General features: G+C 51.4%; 1 protein-coding gene across 4 annotated transcripts in view; it reads left to right on the forward strand.

Annotated features, from left to right (window-relative positions):
- The window catches only part of MYH10 (myosin heavy chain 10), a gene marked incomplete at both ends in the record, with an annotated part of 167,806 nt that extends 156,390 nt beyond the window's left edge, over positions 1–11,416 (forward strand). For all 4 annotated transcript variants that reach the window (XM_080714203.1, XM_080714206.1, XM_080714204.1 and 1 more), the window contains 6 exons: positions 2,720–2,848; positions 5,716–5,804; positions 6,794–7,126; positions 8,750–8,858; positions 10,375–10,547; positions 11,272–11,416. In XM_080714203.1, coding sequence (XP_080570329.1) covers positions 2,720–2,848; positions 5,716–5,804; positions 6,794–7,126; positions 8,750–8,858; positions 10,375–10,547; positions 11,272–11,416 — 978 coding nt within the window. The remainder of the gene's footprint in view (positions 1–2,719; positions 2,849–5,715; positions 5,805–6,793; positions 7,127–8,749; positions 8,859–10,374; positions 10,548–11,271) is intronic.
- Between the last annotated feature and the right edge of the window lie 6,478 nt (positions 11,417–17,894).

Consider the following 17,894-nt stretch of genomic DNA (forward strand, 5'->3'; position numbering starts at 1 on the left):
CTGGGTCTCGCTGCTTGCTGAGGCCATCCTCCAACCTGCGGGAGCCTCCTGTCTCAGCCTCCCAAGTACTGGGATCATAAGAGTGCACCACCATGCCTGGCCAGGATTTACTTTTGGGATGGAGTGAACAGGTGGGGCGCCTTGTTGGGCTGTGACCCTGTGGGTTGCCCTTAGGGGAAGGTTGTGTGGTTTCCCTTTGGGTGCTGTGAACAGTTATACGTAGAACTTTTTGGTCTGTTTTAACTGTCACTATCCCTAGATGATGTGCCAGTTTCATGTCACAACCACAGTGACGTGTGACCTGTATTGTTGATGTTTTTGTGGTGCTGGGGATTGGACCCAGAGGCATTTCACCTCTGAGATACACCTCTAGCCCTTTGCTTTTTTTTTTTTTTTTTTTTTTTTAGATTTTGAAACATGGCCTCACTAGGTTGATGAGAGTCTCACTATTTGCTGAGGCTGTCCGTGAACCCACAATCTTCTTGTCTCTGCCTCTCAAGTACTGGGATTACAGCGTGTGTTTTTGTTTTGTTTTTTCGGTATTGGAAGTGGATCCCAGGGGCATTTGACCTCAAAGCAACATCCCCAGCCCTATTTTTTTATTCTTTCTTTCGAAACTGAGTTGCAGAGGGCCTACGTAGCTGAGGCTGGCCGCGAACCTCCTATCTCGGCCTCCCTAATGCTGGGATTACAACGTGCGCCGCCACGCCCAGCTTGGCCTGTGTTTTAATCCGTTTGGGCAGCCTGTGCTCGCCTCCCCTGCTCGCCTCCCCTTGCCGCCAGTGTGGGCGTACAGAAACACAACTTCTTGTGGGTGGTGAATCACGACATTAGAAAGCCCTTCTCTTTGACCTAGTGATTCCACATCTTGAGAACTTGGTTTAGCATAGTACAAAGAAATTTTTCCCTATCAGTGTTACTTAGGATAGCAAACATGGACGAAGCCTAAACATTAATGGTCTGCTAACCATTTGAGTGATGGGGTGTGTGGAATGACGGCAGGAGATGCCATGCGGGCTCTGTAGCTCACACCTATACACACACATACAGACTTTTATATTTAGAAGTGTAGACGGACTGACAGAGAAAAGTTTGGGTGGGAGAGTCATCTCTGGATAATGGGCTTCTGAGTAACTTATATGCTTCCTTCTACCCTTTCTTTTAAGTTAAATTCAAAGGTTTTTATTTTGACTAGCTAATTATATAGATTGTTAAGGTAATTAATTAGAAGAATGTGCCGGGCGTGGTGGCGCACGCTTGTGATCCCAGCATTCAGGAGGCTGAGACCGGAGGATCGCGGTTCGCGGACAGCCTCAGCTACTTAGTGAGGCCCTCTGCAACTCAGCAAGACCCTGTTTCAAACTAAAGAATAAAAAATAGAGCTGAGGTGTCTCTCAGAGATAGAATGCCCCTGGTTCCACCCCTAGTACTGCAAAAAAAAAAAAAAAAAGTTATAATTGGCATACCAGACAATTCACCTATTTAAAGCATTTTTTTTTTCTTTTTTTCTTTTTTTTTTAGTTCATTCTGGGTTATGGAATCCCACTACCTAATTTTGCTTGTGGTTTTTTTGTTTTGTTTTTGGGATTTTTTGGTACAGGGGATGGAACCCAGGGGCCTTCTACCTCTGGGCTACACTCTCGGGCCTATTTTATATTTTATTTGGAAACAAGGTCTCACTAAGCTGCTGAGAGCCTCACTAAGTATCTGAGCCTGGCTTTGAACCTGCACGATCCTCCTGTCTCGGCCTCCCAAGTATTAGGATTACAAGTGTGCACCACCACACCCAACTTCCTAATTTGGGGTGTTTGGGTCCTTCCTAAAAGGAACTATATATTAGCTATCACTACTTGTCCCCATCTCTGCCACATCCAGTGCTAACCTCCTACTACCCTATTTTCTGTCTCTAGATTTTGCATTTTCATATAACTGCAGTCATACAATGTGTGGCCTTTTGTATTACTGAATGATATCCATTGTGTGAAGATACACCACGTTGTATCCCTCCATTAAGAAGTAGATGGACATTTGGGCTATTTCTGCTTTGGGCTCCTAAGAATAACGCCCATAGGAATTTTCTCGCACGTTACAGTATCAGACGTCCTTATCTTGTTGATGTTTTAGGGGGAGCATTCAGTCTTTGACTATTAAGTATGATACTAGCTGTCGGGTTTTCACTGGTGCCTTTTATCAGAGTTGAAAAGTTTTCCTTCTTTGTACCTTGTGTTTTGTTGTTTTTCTTTTTTAAAATTGATCGGTTGCATTTATTCCCTTTATTTTTTACTGGTGCCTCATAATCACACGTCTTAATGGGGTACAAGGTGGAGAGGCACACATGCACACAGCACCCCAGCCCCTCCCCACCTTGAGTGTTTGTATAATGAAAAAGATACTGTATTTTGTTAAGAGTGTCTTTTGTGTACATGGCTGATCAGACGTCTACTCACTCACGGTTGTCATCGAGCCAACCTTACATTCCTGGACAAACCCCACTTGATCCTATTGTACATTCCTTTACTGTGTTGTCAGCCTGTTTGCTATTTTGTTGAATATATCCATAAGAGATTTTAATCTATAGTCCTCGTGTGATCTTTGTCACCCCGTAGCCTTTTGTGTTCACATTGAACGTGTGTTACTTTCATCATCCAGAAAAGACATCCTATGTTTAAAACCTAAGAATGAAAGCTGCATCCAAAACCTTCTTTTTATTTAACCCTAGGCACAGATGAAGGATTACCAACGTGAATTAGAAGAAGCTCGTGCATCTCGAGACGAGATTTTTGCCCAATCCAAAGAAAGTGAGAAGAAATTGAAGAGCCTGGAAGCAGAAATCCTTCAGTTGCAGGAGGTTGGTTTGTCTGCTTAGCCAGCTCAGCAGATATTTGCCCTTGCAGTTCCTCTGGGTCAGATGAATAGATTTTAGCCAAGTATAACTTAGTATCCATTTTTAATGACCTTCTCCTTGCTTTGGTTTGGCAAAAAGAAAGTGATCACACTTTGAGGCTGCTCGTGGGTATTCCCTGCCTGCCCAGAGGCCAGGGGCTGTCTGCTAGCTCGTCAGCCACCTTCTAGACCCCTCGGCTCAAGAGGAAGGGAGGGCGCTCACTCATCTGGTGTGTGAGCGCTGGGCTCATTTAACCCTAGCCTGGCGGTGCAGAGCGGCCTTGCTTACATGTAAGCCAACTCATGTGAGGCTTGGAAGGAGAAGCATGTTTAATTGAATTCCTGAGTGAATCATCTTGTAATCCAGTTACTTTTTTTTTTTTTGGTGGTACTGGGGGTGGAACCCAGGGCCTTTCTACCTCCAGGCTATACTCCCAGACCTATTTTATACTTTATTTGGAAACAGGGTCTCACTGAGTTGCTGAGAGCCTCACTCAGTAGCTGAGGCTGGCTTCGAACCTGCGCGATCCTCCTGTCTCAGCCTCCCAAGCGCGGGGATTACAAGCGTGCGCCACCACGCCCGGCTCAGTTACTCTTTCATTAATCTCTTTTTCTAAGTTCTCCTGAGGGGAGGGACTAATGAAGTGTTGTATATAATATGGAACTCTGTGTACGGCACACTTGAATATATATATACACTTCTGCATAAACGAAGGGTGGAAGAATGGTCAAAACCTATGTAAACCAAGAAAGATACAAACTTGAAATGTGTTAGTGTGAGTTTCTATTTTTAAATTCCCAATACATACACAGAGCAAAGCTGGATCCAGTGTTACCAAAAGCAGAGTTTGGCTGGCAAAACAGAAAAGGTGCTCTCTAGGTGTCAGGAATATTTAAAAAGGACCTGAAAAAGGGCGTGGTGGCGCACGCTTGTAATCCCCGTGCTTGGGAGGCTGAGACAGGAGGATCGCGCAGGTTCGAAGCCAGCCTCAGCTACTTAGTGAGGCTCTCAGCAACTTAGTGAGACCCTGTTTCCAAATAAAGTATTAAAAAAAAAAGGTCTGGGAGTATAGCCCGGAGGTAGAAAGCCTCTGGGTTCCACCCCCAGTACCACCAAAATAAGTGTTTTATTTTATCAGTGAGTAGAATGCTCAAGCTCTGGATCCTCACGGAGCTGGCCAGTGATGTCCAAGTGCTCCTGTCCCACAGGTGATGGCGGGGCTGCCATGGCCTCAGTCACCTCTGAAGCCAGCAGTGCTTGGTCCCAGCTTTCAGGCAGGAGTCACATTTCATTAGGGAGAAGAGACTGAGCCCGCCCTGCCCTGCCCTGCTTCTCTGATGTTCTTCCTTCCTTCAGACGCCCCTGTCCTCCCGGCTGAAGGGCCCCAGGGCCTTTCCGCTGTCCGGTAGGACCACCCGCCTGCCTAGAGCCCGGCCGGCCAGGCACAGGCACCAGTGAGCCTCCAGGGCGCAGAGGCCAGATGGCAGGGCTGCCTGACCTGCACTTGCCAAATGCAGCTTCTTTGAAAGGGGCAGGAGAAGAGCTGCTGACCAACCTCGGGACTTAGTGTCCTTCTCTTCCTGTGTGAAGATTTCCTCTTCCATAACATAAGAGAGATGATGCAGTTCTCAGGTGTGTGAGACGTCTCTCGTGTCAGTCTTGACCCAGTCACGTGCCAGCCTTGGTGCTTTCATAGCGAGGCATCTTTCCAAGGATGCCGGAGGCCCAGCTCTCCAAGCACCTGAGCGCTGCAGCCGCGAGCCCGGCACCTCCCACAGGAGCCCTGCGAGCACCACTGCCTCCACATTCACTGGTCTGTCTAGTGTGCCTGAGTATTCGACACTGCAAGGCCATAACTGGTATCATTCATTTCCCTTTAGGGTTCAGGGTAGAGTTTGTGCTCAGTTTATATTAAAAAGCACCACGCTTGCCGGGCGTGGTGGCGCACGCTTGTAATCCCCGCGCTTGGGAGGCTGAGACAGGAGGATCGCGCAGGTTCGAAGCCAGCCTCAGCTACTTAGTGAGGCTCTCAGCAACTTAGTGAGACCCTCTTTCCGAATAAAATAGAAAAATGGGTCTGGCAGTATAGCCCAAAGGTAGAAAGCCTCTGGGTTCCACCCCCATACCACCAAAAAAAAAAGCACCAGGCTTGCCAGGCATGGTGGTGCACACCTGTAATCCCAGTACTTGGGGGCTGAGACAGATGGATCACAGGTTCAAGGTCAGTCTCAGCAATTTAGTGAGATCTTGTTTCAAACCAAAAATTAAAATAAGGCTGGGGTTGGGGGGGTATAGCTCAAAGGTAAAACATACCTGGGTTCAATCTCTAGTACAAAAAAAAAAAAAAAAAAAAATCAGGTTTGCCAGGTGCAGTAGCACACACTTGTGATCTCAGGTATTCAGGAGAATTGCAGGTTCAAGGCCAGTCTGGGCAACTTAGTGAGACCCTATTTCAAAATAAAAAATAAAAAGGGCTGCGGGGTAGCTCAGTGGTAGAATGCTCATGGTTCAATCCCCAGTACCAAAATGAGAGAGGGGGAGGGGGAGGCAGGCACTGTGGCTCTGAGGGGGGAGGGGATGTGGCCGCCTTTTGTGTTGGAAGTGGCCGCAAAGCCTTCCACAGGCCAGGCCTCCCCGCAGGGCTTTGCCAGTGGCTGGCACCACGCTCGCGTGGCTGGCCCCGCATCCTCAGCGAGCTTGCCAGCTTCGCTCTCACGACTCAGCTGCAGTTTGCGCTGCACGGAGAAGGGAGTGAGGCTGCACAGCCGACGTCCCCTCACAGATGGAGACAGTAACACCCAGGGCGTAAGTGATGGTCTGATCTTCTCCAGGAACTGGCCTCCTCCGAGCGCGCCCGCCGGCACGCCGAGCAGGAGAGGGATGAGCTGGCTGACGAGATCGCCAACAGCGCTTCTGGCAAGTGAGTCTCCGGCAGCAGGTGGGGAGGGCAGGCATCTCGAGCGCTGGGGCCCCGCAGCCTTGGCCCAAGGCTGGGCCTGGCACCTAGCATAGGCATCATCAGCGGGCCTGCTCATCTGTTTAGTCTGCAAAGATGAGCTCGAGATGCGGAGCTTGGACACCCGGCCGACACCCCCTGTGCCAGGCCCAATGGCCTGGCTCAGAACTAGTGTCCCAGGGTTGTTCTCTCCGGCAGGTCCTGTAGATATAACCCTCCTCTGAATTCATTTTTCATTCAAAACCATTCTCTTTCCTTCCGATTAGATAGCTTTGTAGCTGGTCGTGGTGAAACACCCTTGTAATCCCAGTACTTGGGAGGCTGACACACAGGAGGATCACAAAGGTTTGCAGCCAGCCTCAGCTACTTAGTGAGGCCCTCTGCAACTTAGGGAGGCCCTATTTCAAAATAAAGAATAAAAAATAGGGCTAGGAGTCTAGGTTAGGTAGAATGTCCCTGGGTTTAACCCCTAGTTCTGCAAAAAAATAAATAAATAAAGTAAAATAGGGCTAGGGGTATAACTCAGAGTTAGAATGCACACACAAACACACACACACACACACACACACACACACACTAGGTTTCTCCATGGAATCACTGTATCAAGTACTCATCGCGTGCCCTTCCTTGGTATGTGATCCCTGCATCCCACAGTCGGGTTTCGTGATCTTACTCTCAGTCCACTGGGAAACCAGTAGAGATTAAGTGAGGGAATACCAGGATCCTGTTGACACTGTGAGGGTTGATCCAGGCCGCAGTGTGTGAAAGACAGAGAGAGCACGGAGGTAACGGAGGCCACGTGGTGTTCCAGGCCAGGGCTGACCGGCTGGGACCAGGGAGGCCAGCGTGGTCTAGACCACGGAGTATAGGGCGGGGCTGATCGCCAGAGGGTGGTGGTGCAGGGAAAGGGCCGGTGGGGAGTGGCGCCCTCAGCCCCCTTTGGCCCTTGCCAGGTCGGCGCTGCTGGACGAGAAGCGGCGTCTGGAGGCGCGGATCGCGCAGCTGGAGGAGGAGCTGGAGGAGGAGCAGAGCAGCATGGAGCTGCTCAACGACCGCTTCCGCAAGACCACGCTGCAGGTGGACACGCTGACCACAGAGCTGGCGGCCGAGCGCAGCGCTGCCCAGAAGAGCGACAGCGCGCGCCAGCAGCTGGAGAGACAGAACAAGGAGCTGAAGGCCAAGCTGCAGGAGCTGGAGGGCGCTGTCAAGTCCAAGTTCAAGGCCACCATCTCCGCCCTGGAAGCCAAGATCGGGCAGCTGGAGGAGCAGCTGGAACAGGAAGCCAAGTAAGGTTTTCACTGCCCCCAGCCACCCGCAGGCTGGGCCCCGGGCCGGTGTGTGGCTCCCCAGCCAGGAGAGACGACAGGAACACATGCCAGGGTGGGAGGTGGAAGCCTTCGAAGAGAGGCTGACGGTGTTACGAGGCTGGCGGGGCAGGCGGCCTCCACGAGGAGTCAGGGAGGCTGGGCCGCTCAGACTGTCCCGTGGCTTCCTGGGCACCGTCAAATGTGTAGCTCTGTCCTGAGTCCACTTCCCAAGCTGGTGGCAGAGAAGAAATGCAGTTTAACAAAAGTAAAAGCTTCTCTTCTCCAGGGGAAGAGATTGCCTAATAGTTTCCATGTTGCAGTAGTAAAGCACGGTGAAAAGTAAGGGCTTGCGCCACGCGGCTCTGGCCAACTCTCACAGAGCAGTCAGTCACCGACTGCCCAGCACGGCCGCCTCCACGCCAGCACCCACCTCCCCAGAGACTCCCCCGGGCTGCAATAAAACAATCTGGGTTTTGTTTTTACTTGTAATTAACAGAACTTGCTCTTTCATCTGACAGTCCATTTTGGGGTAGCATTTAAGGAACAAAACAACTCTATTTTCCACACAGTCCTCCAAAGATGTTGACTCTCTATCTGGAACAATAGTAACATGTAGAACCCAGAAGCTGTTTGACTTCTGATCAGAGAGCCAATGTGTGAGCTTTGGTGTTATTTTTTTTTTAAGTTAGCTGTCAGTGTTGCATCATAGTAGTTAGCAATTCTAAGTAGAAATTATCACTTAATAAAATGGGGGAGCCGGGCGTGGTGGCGCACGCTTGTCATCCCCGCACTTGGGAGGTGGAGACAGGAGGATCACGTAGGTTCGAAGCCAGCCGCACTGGCTTAAGAGACCCTGTTTCCAAATAAAATATAAAATAGGTCTGGGAGTATAGCACAGAGGTAGAAGGGTTTCCAGGAACCCCAGTACCACCAAAAGAAATAAAGTAAAAAAAAAATAAAATGGGGGAGCCGGGCGTGGTGGCGCACGCTTGTGATCCCAGTGCTGGGGAGGCGGAGACAGGAGGATCACAGGTTCACGGCCAGGCTTAGCTACTTAGGCCCTCTGCAACTTAGGGAGGCCCTATTTCAAAGTAAAGAAGGAGAAATAGGGATGGGGGAGTAGCTCAGAGGTAGAATGCCTTTAGGGTCAATCTCCAGTACCAAAAAAAGTCTGTTGGACATAACTGACAGGTAGCTTGTGTCACATCTGCTGCTCCAAAGGTCACTGGATAGGCCTGGCCTGGTGGCACATACCCGCAATCCCAGGTGGGAAGCTGAGACAGGAGGACTGCGGGTTTGACAGCCTCCTCAACTTAGTAACACCCTGTTTCAAAATGAAAAGGGCTGGAGGTATGGCTCAGAGGTAGATCACCCCTGGGTTCAGTCCCCAGCACCCCGAAAAGATCCCCCAAGACCACTGCATGAAGTGATTAACACCTGCATGTTTAGAGGAGTGCGCTTCTCCTCCCTGTCAGCACTGAGGGATTAAACTTCAATGATCCGAGCAGGGTCTTCTCCCAAAGAAAAAGAACTTCAGAAAGTCCTTTCTTCCCTCAAAATAGGATTCCAGCTGTTTCAAAACCACTGTCATCACTTTCACAGGGAACGAGCAGCGGCCAACAAGCTGGTCCGCCGCACGGAGAAGAAGCTGAAGGAGATCTTCATGCAGGTGGAGGACGAGCGGCGGCACGCGGACCAGTACAAAGAGCAGGTGTGCGGGCCAGGGCGGCGCGCGGCCGACGTAGGAGAACACCGTGTGAAACCGTCATTCCAACGTTCCAACCATCCATCTGGGGCCCCACCGGCCGCTCCTGGGCCCGGGTCCAGAGCTGGGAAGAGGAGGGAGGGGGTGAGAGGAAGCCAGAGAGGTCATCTCACTCCTCCACCCGGGGGCACGCTTCCTGAGGGCAGAGGATTTGCACACTCTCACTCCTGGTTATCTCCCCGGTGCCCAGCACTTCTTGGGCATCGTGGGCGGTCATGAAATACTGCCTGGCTGGAAGCGGATGCAGGTGGTGTTGAGTGGAAACTGAAAGCAGACGCACTTCATGGACCCCAGTGGTCCTCACCGGCCGCTGCCTTTGGCCCCGGCCCTCCCCTGAGGTCCCTGCTCCAGTCAGTGAGCCCAGGCACCCCTTCCTACCCCAGAACCCAGGCCCAGCAACACCAAGGGCAGCTCAGGGTGGGCGTGAGCTGGACCCACAGGGCACTGTCCAGTCTCTGTAAGTTCAGGAGTGCAGGATCTAGTGGAGGTGCTCTTGGTGACTCTACTTATATCCATGGTGTCTGAAACACTTCGCAGGAGGTGTGAAAAGGCATGATACTATCTGCAGCTGCTGGGCCTGGCGTGGTCATCTCAGTACTTGGGAGACTAAGACAGGAGGGTGGCAGGTTCAAGACCAGCCTCAGCAACCTTGTAAGACCCTGTTTCAAAATAAAACTAAAGCCGGGCGTGGTGGCGCACGCTTGTAATCCCCGCGCTTGGGAGGCTGAGACAGGAGGGTTGCACATGTTCGAAGCCAGCCTCAGCTACTTAGTGAGGCTCTCAGCAACTTAGTGAGACCCTGTTTCCAAATAAAGTATAAAATAGGTCTGGGAGTATAGCCTGGAGGTAGAAAGTCCCTGGGTTCCACTCCCAGTACCACAAAAATAAATATAATAAAGATTAAAAAAAAGGGGGGTGCTAGTGGTGTAACTCAAAGGTAGAATGATCCTCAATACCGCAAAAAGAAAAAAAAATACAGCTGGTGATTTTCTGCATTTTGTAAAAATAGTGATTTCCTTTTACAGTCTCATAAGCTGCTTGTGAATGTATAAAACTAAGTTATTTTCTGCAGAAAACTCCTGGGTAAAAACAGAACTCCAGGTTTACTTTAAATCTGTTAACATGGCACGGTCTGTTGGCTTTGCTGCCAGTGGCAGGCAAGTTAAAAAGCCTCAGACCAGCCGGGCGCGGTGGCGCACACTTGTCATCCCCGCGCCTGGGAGGCTGAGACAGGAGATCGCGCGGGTTCGAAGCCAGCCTCAGCTACTCAGTGAGGCTCTCAGCAACTTAGTGAGACCCTGTTTCCAAATAAAGTATAAAATAGGTCTGGGAGGAAAATAAATAAATAAATAGCCTTAGACCAGCCCCAAACGTTTAGGAGGGTGTAAGAGTGCACCGATGTGTAGGTGTGACCACAGGCTGCGCTCACCAGTTTGCCATCTTGCCTGTCCTCCCCCGTCAGATGGAGAAGGCCAATGCCAGGATGAAGCAGCTTAAGCGGCAGCTGGAAGAGGCCGAGGAGGAGGCGACGCGCGCCAACGCGTCCCGGCGTAAGCTCCAGCGGGAGCTGGACGATGCCACCGAGGCCAACGAGGGCCTGAGCCGCGAGGTCAGCACGCTGAAGAACCGGCTGAGGTGAGCGCGAGGCGGGGGGGGGGGGGTCACGCCTCCGTTCAAGGCAGGGCAGCGGGGTCCCAGGGAGCTGATGCCTGTTCTTCCCCACACAGAGATGAGGAGCGAAGGCTCAACTCACTCCCTGGGAAAGCAGGTTGCCGTCTTGGCATGTTCAGTATGGCCAGCGAGCTAGAAGGATTTTTTATTTTTATGTTTATTTTTTATTTTTTATTTTTTTTTTTGGTGGGGGTGGTGATACTAGGAAATGAACTCAGGGGCATTCTACTTGTGAGCCACATTCCCAGCCCTACTTTTTTATTTTGAGACAGGTCTGGTTAAGTTGCTGAGGCTGGCCACAAACCTGTCATCCTCCTGTCTCAGCCTCCCAGGTACCATGCCCAGCCGGTTTTTACAGTTTTAAAGTGTTAAGGCTGACAGACCGTAGGTGGCCACAGAGCCTAAGTAAAAAACTTGTTCTCTGGCCCTTTCATAGGAAAGGGCTGGTCAGCAGCCTTGATCCATCTTTCCTACCACTCCTATCCCAGACTGTCTTGAATTGGACCCTGCTCCGTACACTGTGTGCTGGCCTGGCTGCTCCTGGGCAGGGACCGTGGGGCGGAAAAGCACAAAGCTGCTCCCGGTCTCACCTACCTCCCGCAAGGCCAGGTGTCCAGGGACAGGCGGGCGTGGAGATCACAGCACCATGGGGCTGAGCGCCTAACACACGCGTGACTCCTGTTCCCAGGCGGGGCGGCCCAATCAGCTTTTCTTCGAGCCGATCCGGCCGGCGCCAGCTGCACATTGAGGGGGCTTCCCTGGAGCTGTCAGACGATGACACGGAAAGCAAGACCAGTGACGTCAACGAGGCGCAGCCGCCTCCGTCGGAGTAGTCCCAGAGGGCGGGAGGCGCTGCAGTGGGACACGCAGGACGCACCCGCCAGCCCGCCCGGGCCTAGCAGTCGGCAAGCTGCGGGAAGATCAACTGTGTCTTAAGGCACTCCGGCCTCCGCAGACTGTATCCTGCTTCCAGTTAGGTACAATGCTCCCCTTTTGATATATATACATGCCCAAGACACACACATATTAAACAGATTGTCATCGTTGCATCTATTTTCCATATACTCATCAAGAGACCATTTTATAATACATGTTAAGAAGAGAATCCTTTTTAAAGATGCTCCAGACCCTCCGTTGCCAGTCCCCGGTCGTGGGAGCAGCCCCGAGGTCGCTGCCCAGTCGCTCTGCATGCCCCGTCCTTCAGACGGGTGACTTAGTTCTGTGTCCACGTGGCCTGACTCCGCAGCCACGCCCAGTCTCTTAGAACATTGTGGAATCCAAACTGCACTTGTAACTCATTTCCTTTGAATACTGATCACTATTTCAGCGAGGAAACTGTGAAAGGGGCTTCGGAAAGATTAGGAGGGTGGGGAGGCAGCAGCCGTTTGGTGTCACCGTGCCCGTCTCCGTCACGCTGGCATCCCCGCTCGTGTGGACTGTCCTTGGCCAGGGCCGGTCTGTGGCCACTGCGCGGCTGCGGCCCCGCCCCCGTTGGCAGCCATCACGGCGGCTTCCAGATGGTCTCCTGAAGCGTCTGGCTTGGCCGGTGCCCTCCTCGCTTCAAGAACAAGCCGCAGGGCGCCCTCGGGAGCTGGCGGGAGGCCTCCCTTGCCAGCCAGGCCCCCGTGCTCACCTTGCAAATTCAGCCGCTGCTTTGAGCCCAAAATGGGAATCTTGGTTTTGTGTCCGAGGCTCGTTCCGAGTTTGTCCGCGAGGTTCAGAGGACCTCAAGAACAGATCCCGTCTGCCTGAATGTTGACCTGCCAGTGGGTGAATCCTGTCTCGTTTTGCTTTCCCCTCCCCTTCGGACAGTGTTACCACGAACACTTAGCATTCTGTTTTGGTTGACAGTTGAGCAAACTGACATTACAGAAAGTGCCTTAGACACTACAGTACTAAGACAATGTTAAATATATTATTTGCCTCTAAAACAATTTAACGTGTTAGGTTTGACTGTGCTTCCTATCATGCACCTCCTAGTGAAAGCGGTATAAACATTCAGTGACAAGAAATCAGTGTTAATGAATCCTCGATCCTCTGCCATGTGCTTGAAAACACAAACCTTTTGGGTTAAGAGCTTTAACATCTGTTAGGAAGAATTTGTCGCGTGGGTTTGGAATCTTTGATTTCCCCCTACATGGACTACTGGCTGTTGACCACCAGACACCTGACTGCAAATATCTTTTCTTGTATTCCCATATTTCTAGACAATGATTTTTGTAAGACAATAAATTTATTCATTATAGATACTGGCGCCTGCTCGATTTACTTGGAGGAAAAAGCACCCACTGAGAATAAACAGACCTCAATAAACAAGAACAATCATGTGAACGTGGAATCTGTTTCCTCCCCTTCTGTTCTCGAGTACCCATCTGTGACCTGCCCGGGGGGTGGGCTACACAGACTTGAACTGTGGTACCAGGCCCAGTGGGATCTTCCAAACACCGCCAAGCGGGGGCAGCTCCCCGGCGTGTGGGTGCTCTGTGGGCAGAGCTGGAGACTCCGCTCACAGGAAGCAGTTTAGGAGGGAGGGTCCGGTCACTCAGCAGTGAAGCTCATCGCTGGTGATTGAAAACTTAAAAACACAGTAGGTGTTCTGAAGAGGTCCGAGGAGCTTCGGGCTGCATTTTCCAGATGGGGGATGCACGCTGCAAGTGCTCTGGGGAGGATTTGGTTGGGGTTGGAGAGAAGCCCCGGGAGCATGAGCTGGGGCTGATCTCGCTCCACCAGCATGCTTAGGCTTGGCTGGTCAAGTGTCAGCCCAGACAAACCCAGTAAGAGGGGCATGACCGGCTCCGTGGCAGTCACAAGGATGTGAGAGGTGGACAGAGCGCCCTTCCGTGTCACGGTGGGAGGAGGCGGGTAGAAGTTCAGGCTTTGACAGGCTGAGGGGCCTGTTTGTCCCCAAAAGAATTCTTTCTTACTGGCTGGCTTGACCGATGCCTATATCACTTTCCCAACTGCTCAGCCTGCCAGGAGAAATAGTCTCCAAGGACTGGCTCCAGTTCCTGGCTCCACAGACGCCATCTAGAAGAACAGACCACCTTCTTCACTTAACGAGACCAGCACTTAAAAAGTTAGCTTATAAAACCTTCATGGTGGTGCTTGCCTGGAGGCTGAGACAGGAGGCTAGGTTTGAGGACAGCCTCAAAACAGAAAATAAAATAGAGCTGGGGGTGTAGCTCAGAGGTAGAGTACCCCAGGGTGCCACAGAGAGCTTGGGAGAGGCAGAGTTGGGGTACAGCCCAGAGGTAGACTGCCCTGGGCTCAACTCTCAGTACCGCCAAAGGGAGGGAGGGGAATCTGTTGGGCACATACAACATCAGGGAGACAGGTCATGGCAGGTGGGCACCATGCCCTAAAGTCAAAGGTGCTGGGGCTTCAGCCAGAAGTGTGGCTCAGGGAGGAGAGGCACAGGCGGGAGGTTGAGATGAGCTGGGTTTCTGCCTCAGAGCTGTTGCGCAAGCTAAATGCTCTCGCTTTGCCATTTCATGGGCAGGTTTCTAAAGGCAAAGTCCAGGGGGTTCCACTGTCTTAGGGCTTGAGGGTACGTGTGCATTACTGGGGATTAAACCCGAGGAATTCGACCTTTGAGCTAGGCCCCAGCCTTTTTATTTATTTCATTTTGAAACAGGGTCTCAGGTTGCCGAGGGCCTCACTCTTAAGTTACTGTCAAAACCTCCTGTCTCATGCCGGGCGTTGTGGCGCACGCTTGTAATCCCTGCGCTTGGGAGGCTGAGACAGGAGCACAGGTTCAAAGCCAGCCTCAGCTACTTAGGCTTTGAGCAACTTACTTAGACCCTGTTTCCAAATAAATTATAAAATAGGGCTGGGGATGTAGCCGGAGGTAGAACGCCCCTGGGTTCCATCCCCAGTACTGAAAAAAAAAAAAAAAAAAAAAAAAAAAGAATAAAAAATAGGGCAGGGGTGTAGCTTGGAGGTTGAATGCCTCTGGGTTTCATCCTCAGCCCCGCAAAAAAAAAAAAAAAAAAAAAAAAAACCTCCCATCTCAGCCTCCCGAGTGCTGGGATTACCGGCATGCATCACCACACCAGGCTTTGAGGGAACGTTTCTAAGATAAGACCCTGACACCAGGAAGACTCAGAGCCCAGCAGTTTCATACCGTCACACATTTTCCCATTCCCTGAAACCTCAGCTAAGACAAGGTATGAGCCATAAATGCAGGTGTCCTGCCAGCCTGCCCTCCCTGCGGCTCTAGTGTGACTGACCCATGGTCCCTTCCCTCTGAAGCCAGTGCTGCCCAGGGACAGCCTACTTCAATTCTGACAAAGGAAAGGGGCCTCGGGGACCACTCCTTCCTGCCGTGCCCTCGCCCCTCAAAAGAACAATCAAGCAAAAGAGCCCAGAATAGGCAGTAGGTTGGACTTGAAGGGGAGGTGGTGGCTCCTCCCCGGGTTCTGGTTCTGAGCAGGTCTGAGGCCAGGAGACTGTCCTCCCACCCAGGCTGCCCTGCTCAGGGGAGGGAAGCATAGCTCTTTCCCGCCTCCCTGGGGCAACAAGTACACTGCGCTCCCCACCAGCGCCAGGAACAGGCTTTGAAGTCCCTTCTTTTTTTAGTCCCCTGTCATCTGAGAGCCCAGCAAACGCGGCTTGTCCTTGTCGGAAATCTAACACACGATGGCAGGGTATATTTACAGCATGTTAACTATGTTAACTAATTACTGTGCCTATATACTGTGTCCAAAAAACTCCTCCTCATACTAGACCTTCCTGTTTGATTCACAGCAGCAGTGGGGGCTATGTATTTTTTCCAAGTAGCTCCAAAACACGCTCTATTCCAGCTGACCAGAAGTCACAAAGCCTTATTTAAGATGTGCAGTGACATAATCAGATTAAAACCTGAGTCACTGAAATATCCAAGCAGGGCGCTGCCTCTTCCAAAGTACCACGCGACAGATTGTAAAATGCCCCAAATAAACCAGGCATGGTGGCGCATGCTTGTAATCCCGGCATTTGGGAGGCTGAGACAGGAAAATCGCGGTTAGCGAAAAGCCTCAGCTTCTTAGTGAGGCCCTCTGCAACTCAGCGAAACCCTGTTTCAAAGTAAAGAATTAAAAAAAAACAAAATAGGGCTAAGCCGGGGCGTGGTGGTGCACGTTTGTAATCCCAGCATTTGGGAGGCTGAGACTGGAGGATTGCGGTTCCCGGACAGCCTCAGCTACTTAGTGAGGCCCTTTGTGCTTTAGTGAAACCCCGTTTCAAATTAAAAAGAATAAAAAATAGTGCAGGGGATGTAGCTCGGAGGTTGAATCCCCTTGGGTTCCATCCCCAGACCCACAAAATAAATAACTAAATATTTAAAATATAAAATAGGGCTGGGGGTGTAGCTCGGAGGTAGAAGGTTCCTGGGTTCCATCCCTGGTACTGCTAAAAAACAAAAACAAAAACAAAAACAAATCTCATGCGCCTCGCCATCACGGTCAGTAGGTGGCAGCGGGGATGTGGCTGTCACCGCCTGGCCGCGGGTGAGATCCTCGAAGCTCAACATCAAAGCCGGCGGCATGGGCGTCAGCTGCTCAGAAGGAAATTCTGGAGCCAACAGTGAAAGTCGCTTTTCAGGGATGTCAGGGCCCCAACTCACCACGGCGCCGAAGGAGACACTGCTTGGGAAAACAACGGCGGCAACAGCTCTGGATCGAACAGTGGGTCAGAACGTGGGGCTCACGCTGGCAGGTTGTAGAGTCTCAGCTTGTCCTTTGTGTAAGTGAATTAAGCGTAACAGGCTGGAACTCTGTCTAAAGAAGCCTACAATGCTTTCAACAAATATAAAAACACTATGCATTTTTATAGTTCAGACTGGCAAATTTTTCTTAATGGTTCACAAAATAAAGGCGTGTCTTGTAACTGCTGGTGTCTGAGATGCGATGGAAAGCACAGCACTCTATTCCACCTGGGGCTGGGGACTGGGACTCTAACCTCCCCAGCGGTGAATGAATGCGCTGGCCACTGGGTGGGTCAGGGAGCCACTCCCTGTGCTACCGCACAAACACTTTGAATTTAGCACAGGCTAAACTTGGGCAGTAAAAGAAAATCAGTGTTATTAGGCCAGTCAATTTTTTGTGTGTGGTACTGAGGGTGGAACCAGGAGCCTTTTCTACCTCCGGGCTATACTCCCAGGCCTATTTATACTTTATTTGGAAACAGGGTCTCACTAAGTTGCTGAGTCTCTAAGTAGCTGAGGCTGGCTTCGAACCCGTGCGATCCTCCTGTCTCAGCCTCCCAAGCGCACCCAGCTGCTCCAGTTTGCTGTAGTAAAGTTGCAGTTGACACGATCCTGTTTTGTGTCTTCTGCCCATTGGCCATTTCCGTCCCACGCATTAGCATGGCTGTACACCTATGGGACTCTATGATGGCCTCGTGTCCCCTACCATCAGACGCTGCATGACAGCTGCTAGAATTAATTCCATTTGTTCTTACCATCATGGAATAGAACCCCAATAGTAGCCGGGCGTGGTGGCGCACGCTTGTAATCCCCGCGCTTGGGAGGCGGAGACAGGAGGATTGCGCAGGTTCGAAGCCAGCCGTGCTGGCGTAAGAGACCCTGTTTCAAAAATATAAAATAGGTCTGGGAGTGTAGCCCGGAGGAAGGAGGGCTTCCAGGAACCCCAATACCACAAAAAAAAAGAACCCCAAAAGTAGAACCATTTTCCTAGCGTATCACCCTGTCAGGTTGACCCAGACACGGCGACTAACAGAGGAGCCTGTGATCTGAACGTACATCTCTTCCTCTAAGTTCTAGATGATGGAACTAACATGTGTACCCCCCGCCCTTTAGTTAAAACAATCGCCTTTTTTGAACCAAAACCAGTGTGTCTGAATGAGCTCCATCCTCTGAAGTGGGGAGCGGCAGGGCCCGGGGCCTCCCCGTGGCATCAGCAACCGACTACTCGCTCAAGCCCGTCGCGGAAGCCCGCTGTGCAGGCACGGCACGGCCAGCTCCCGCCTGGTTCTCAGGAGACGCTCATGGCTCCCCTGAGACGGCTTCTAAGACAGGTGGAGCCAACTCAGTCCACGAGGGCAGAATAGAGAGGAAAAGGGTGGGAAATGATTCCTCCCGCTGCAAAATTACGCCGGCCCAAGCGCTTCGTTTCCAAGCTTCGAAATCTACCCATCTCCTAGAGACAGGGAAAACCATGGGAGCTGAGGCCAGCGGGGCCCTGAGTGTGGAAAGGCACAGCGGAAAGACACCAGCCTGTTGCAAAGCTTGGCTCTGGCAAGTCCAACTCTGGGGACACTGCTCCTTCTGCCAATGGGGAAAAGCAAGTCTCCTGCAGTGCCAGGCTGCTGCTA

Source organism: Muscardinus avellanarius (genome assembly GCF_963383645.1).
Source record: "Muscardinus avellanarius genome assembly, chromosome: 16".
In the NCBI taxonomy this organism is placed as follows: Eukaryota; Metazoa; Chordata; class Mammalia; order Rodentia; family Gliridae; genus Muscardinus; species Muscardinus avellanarius.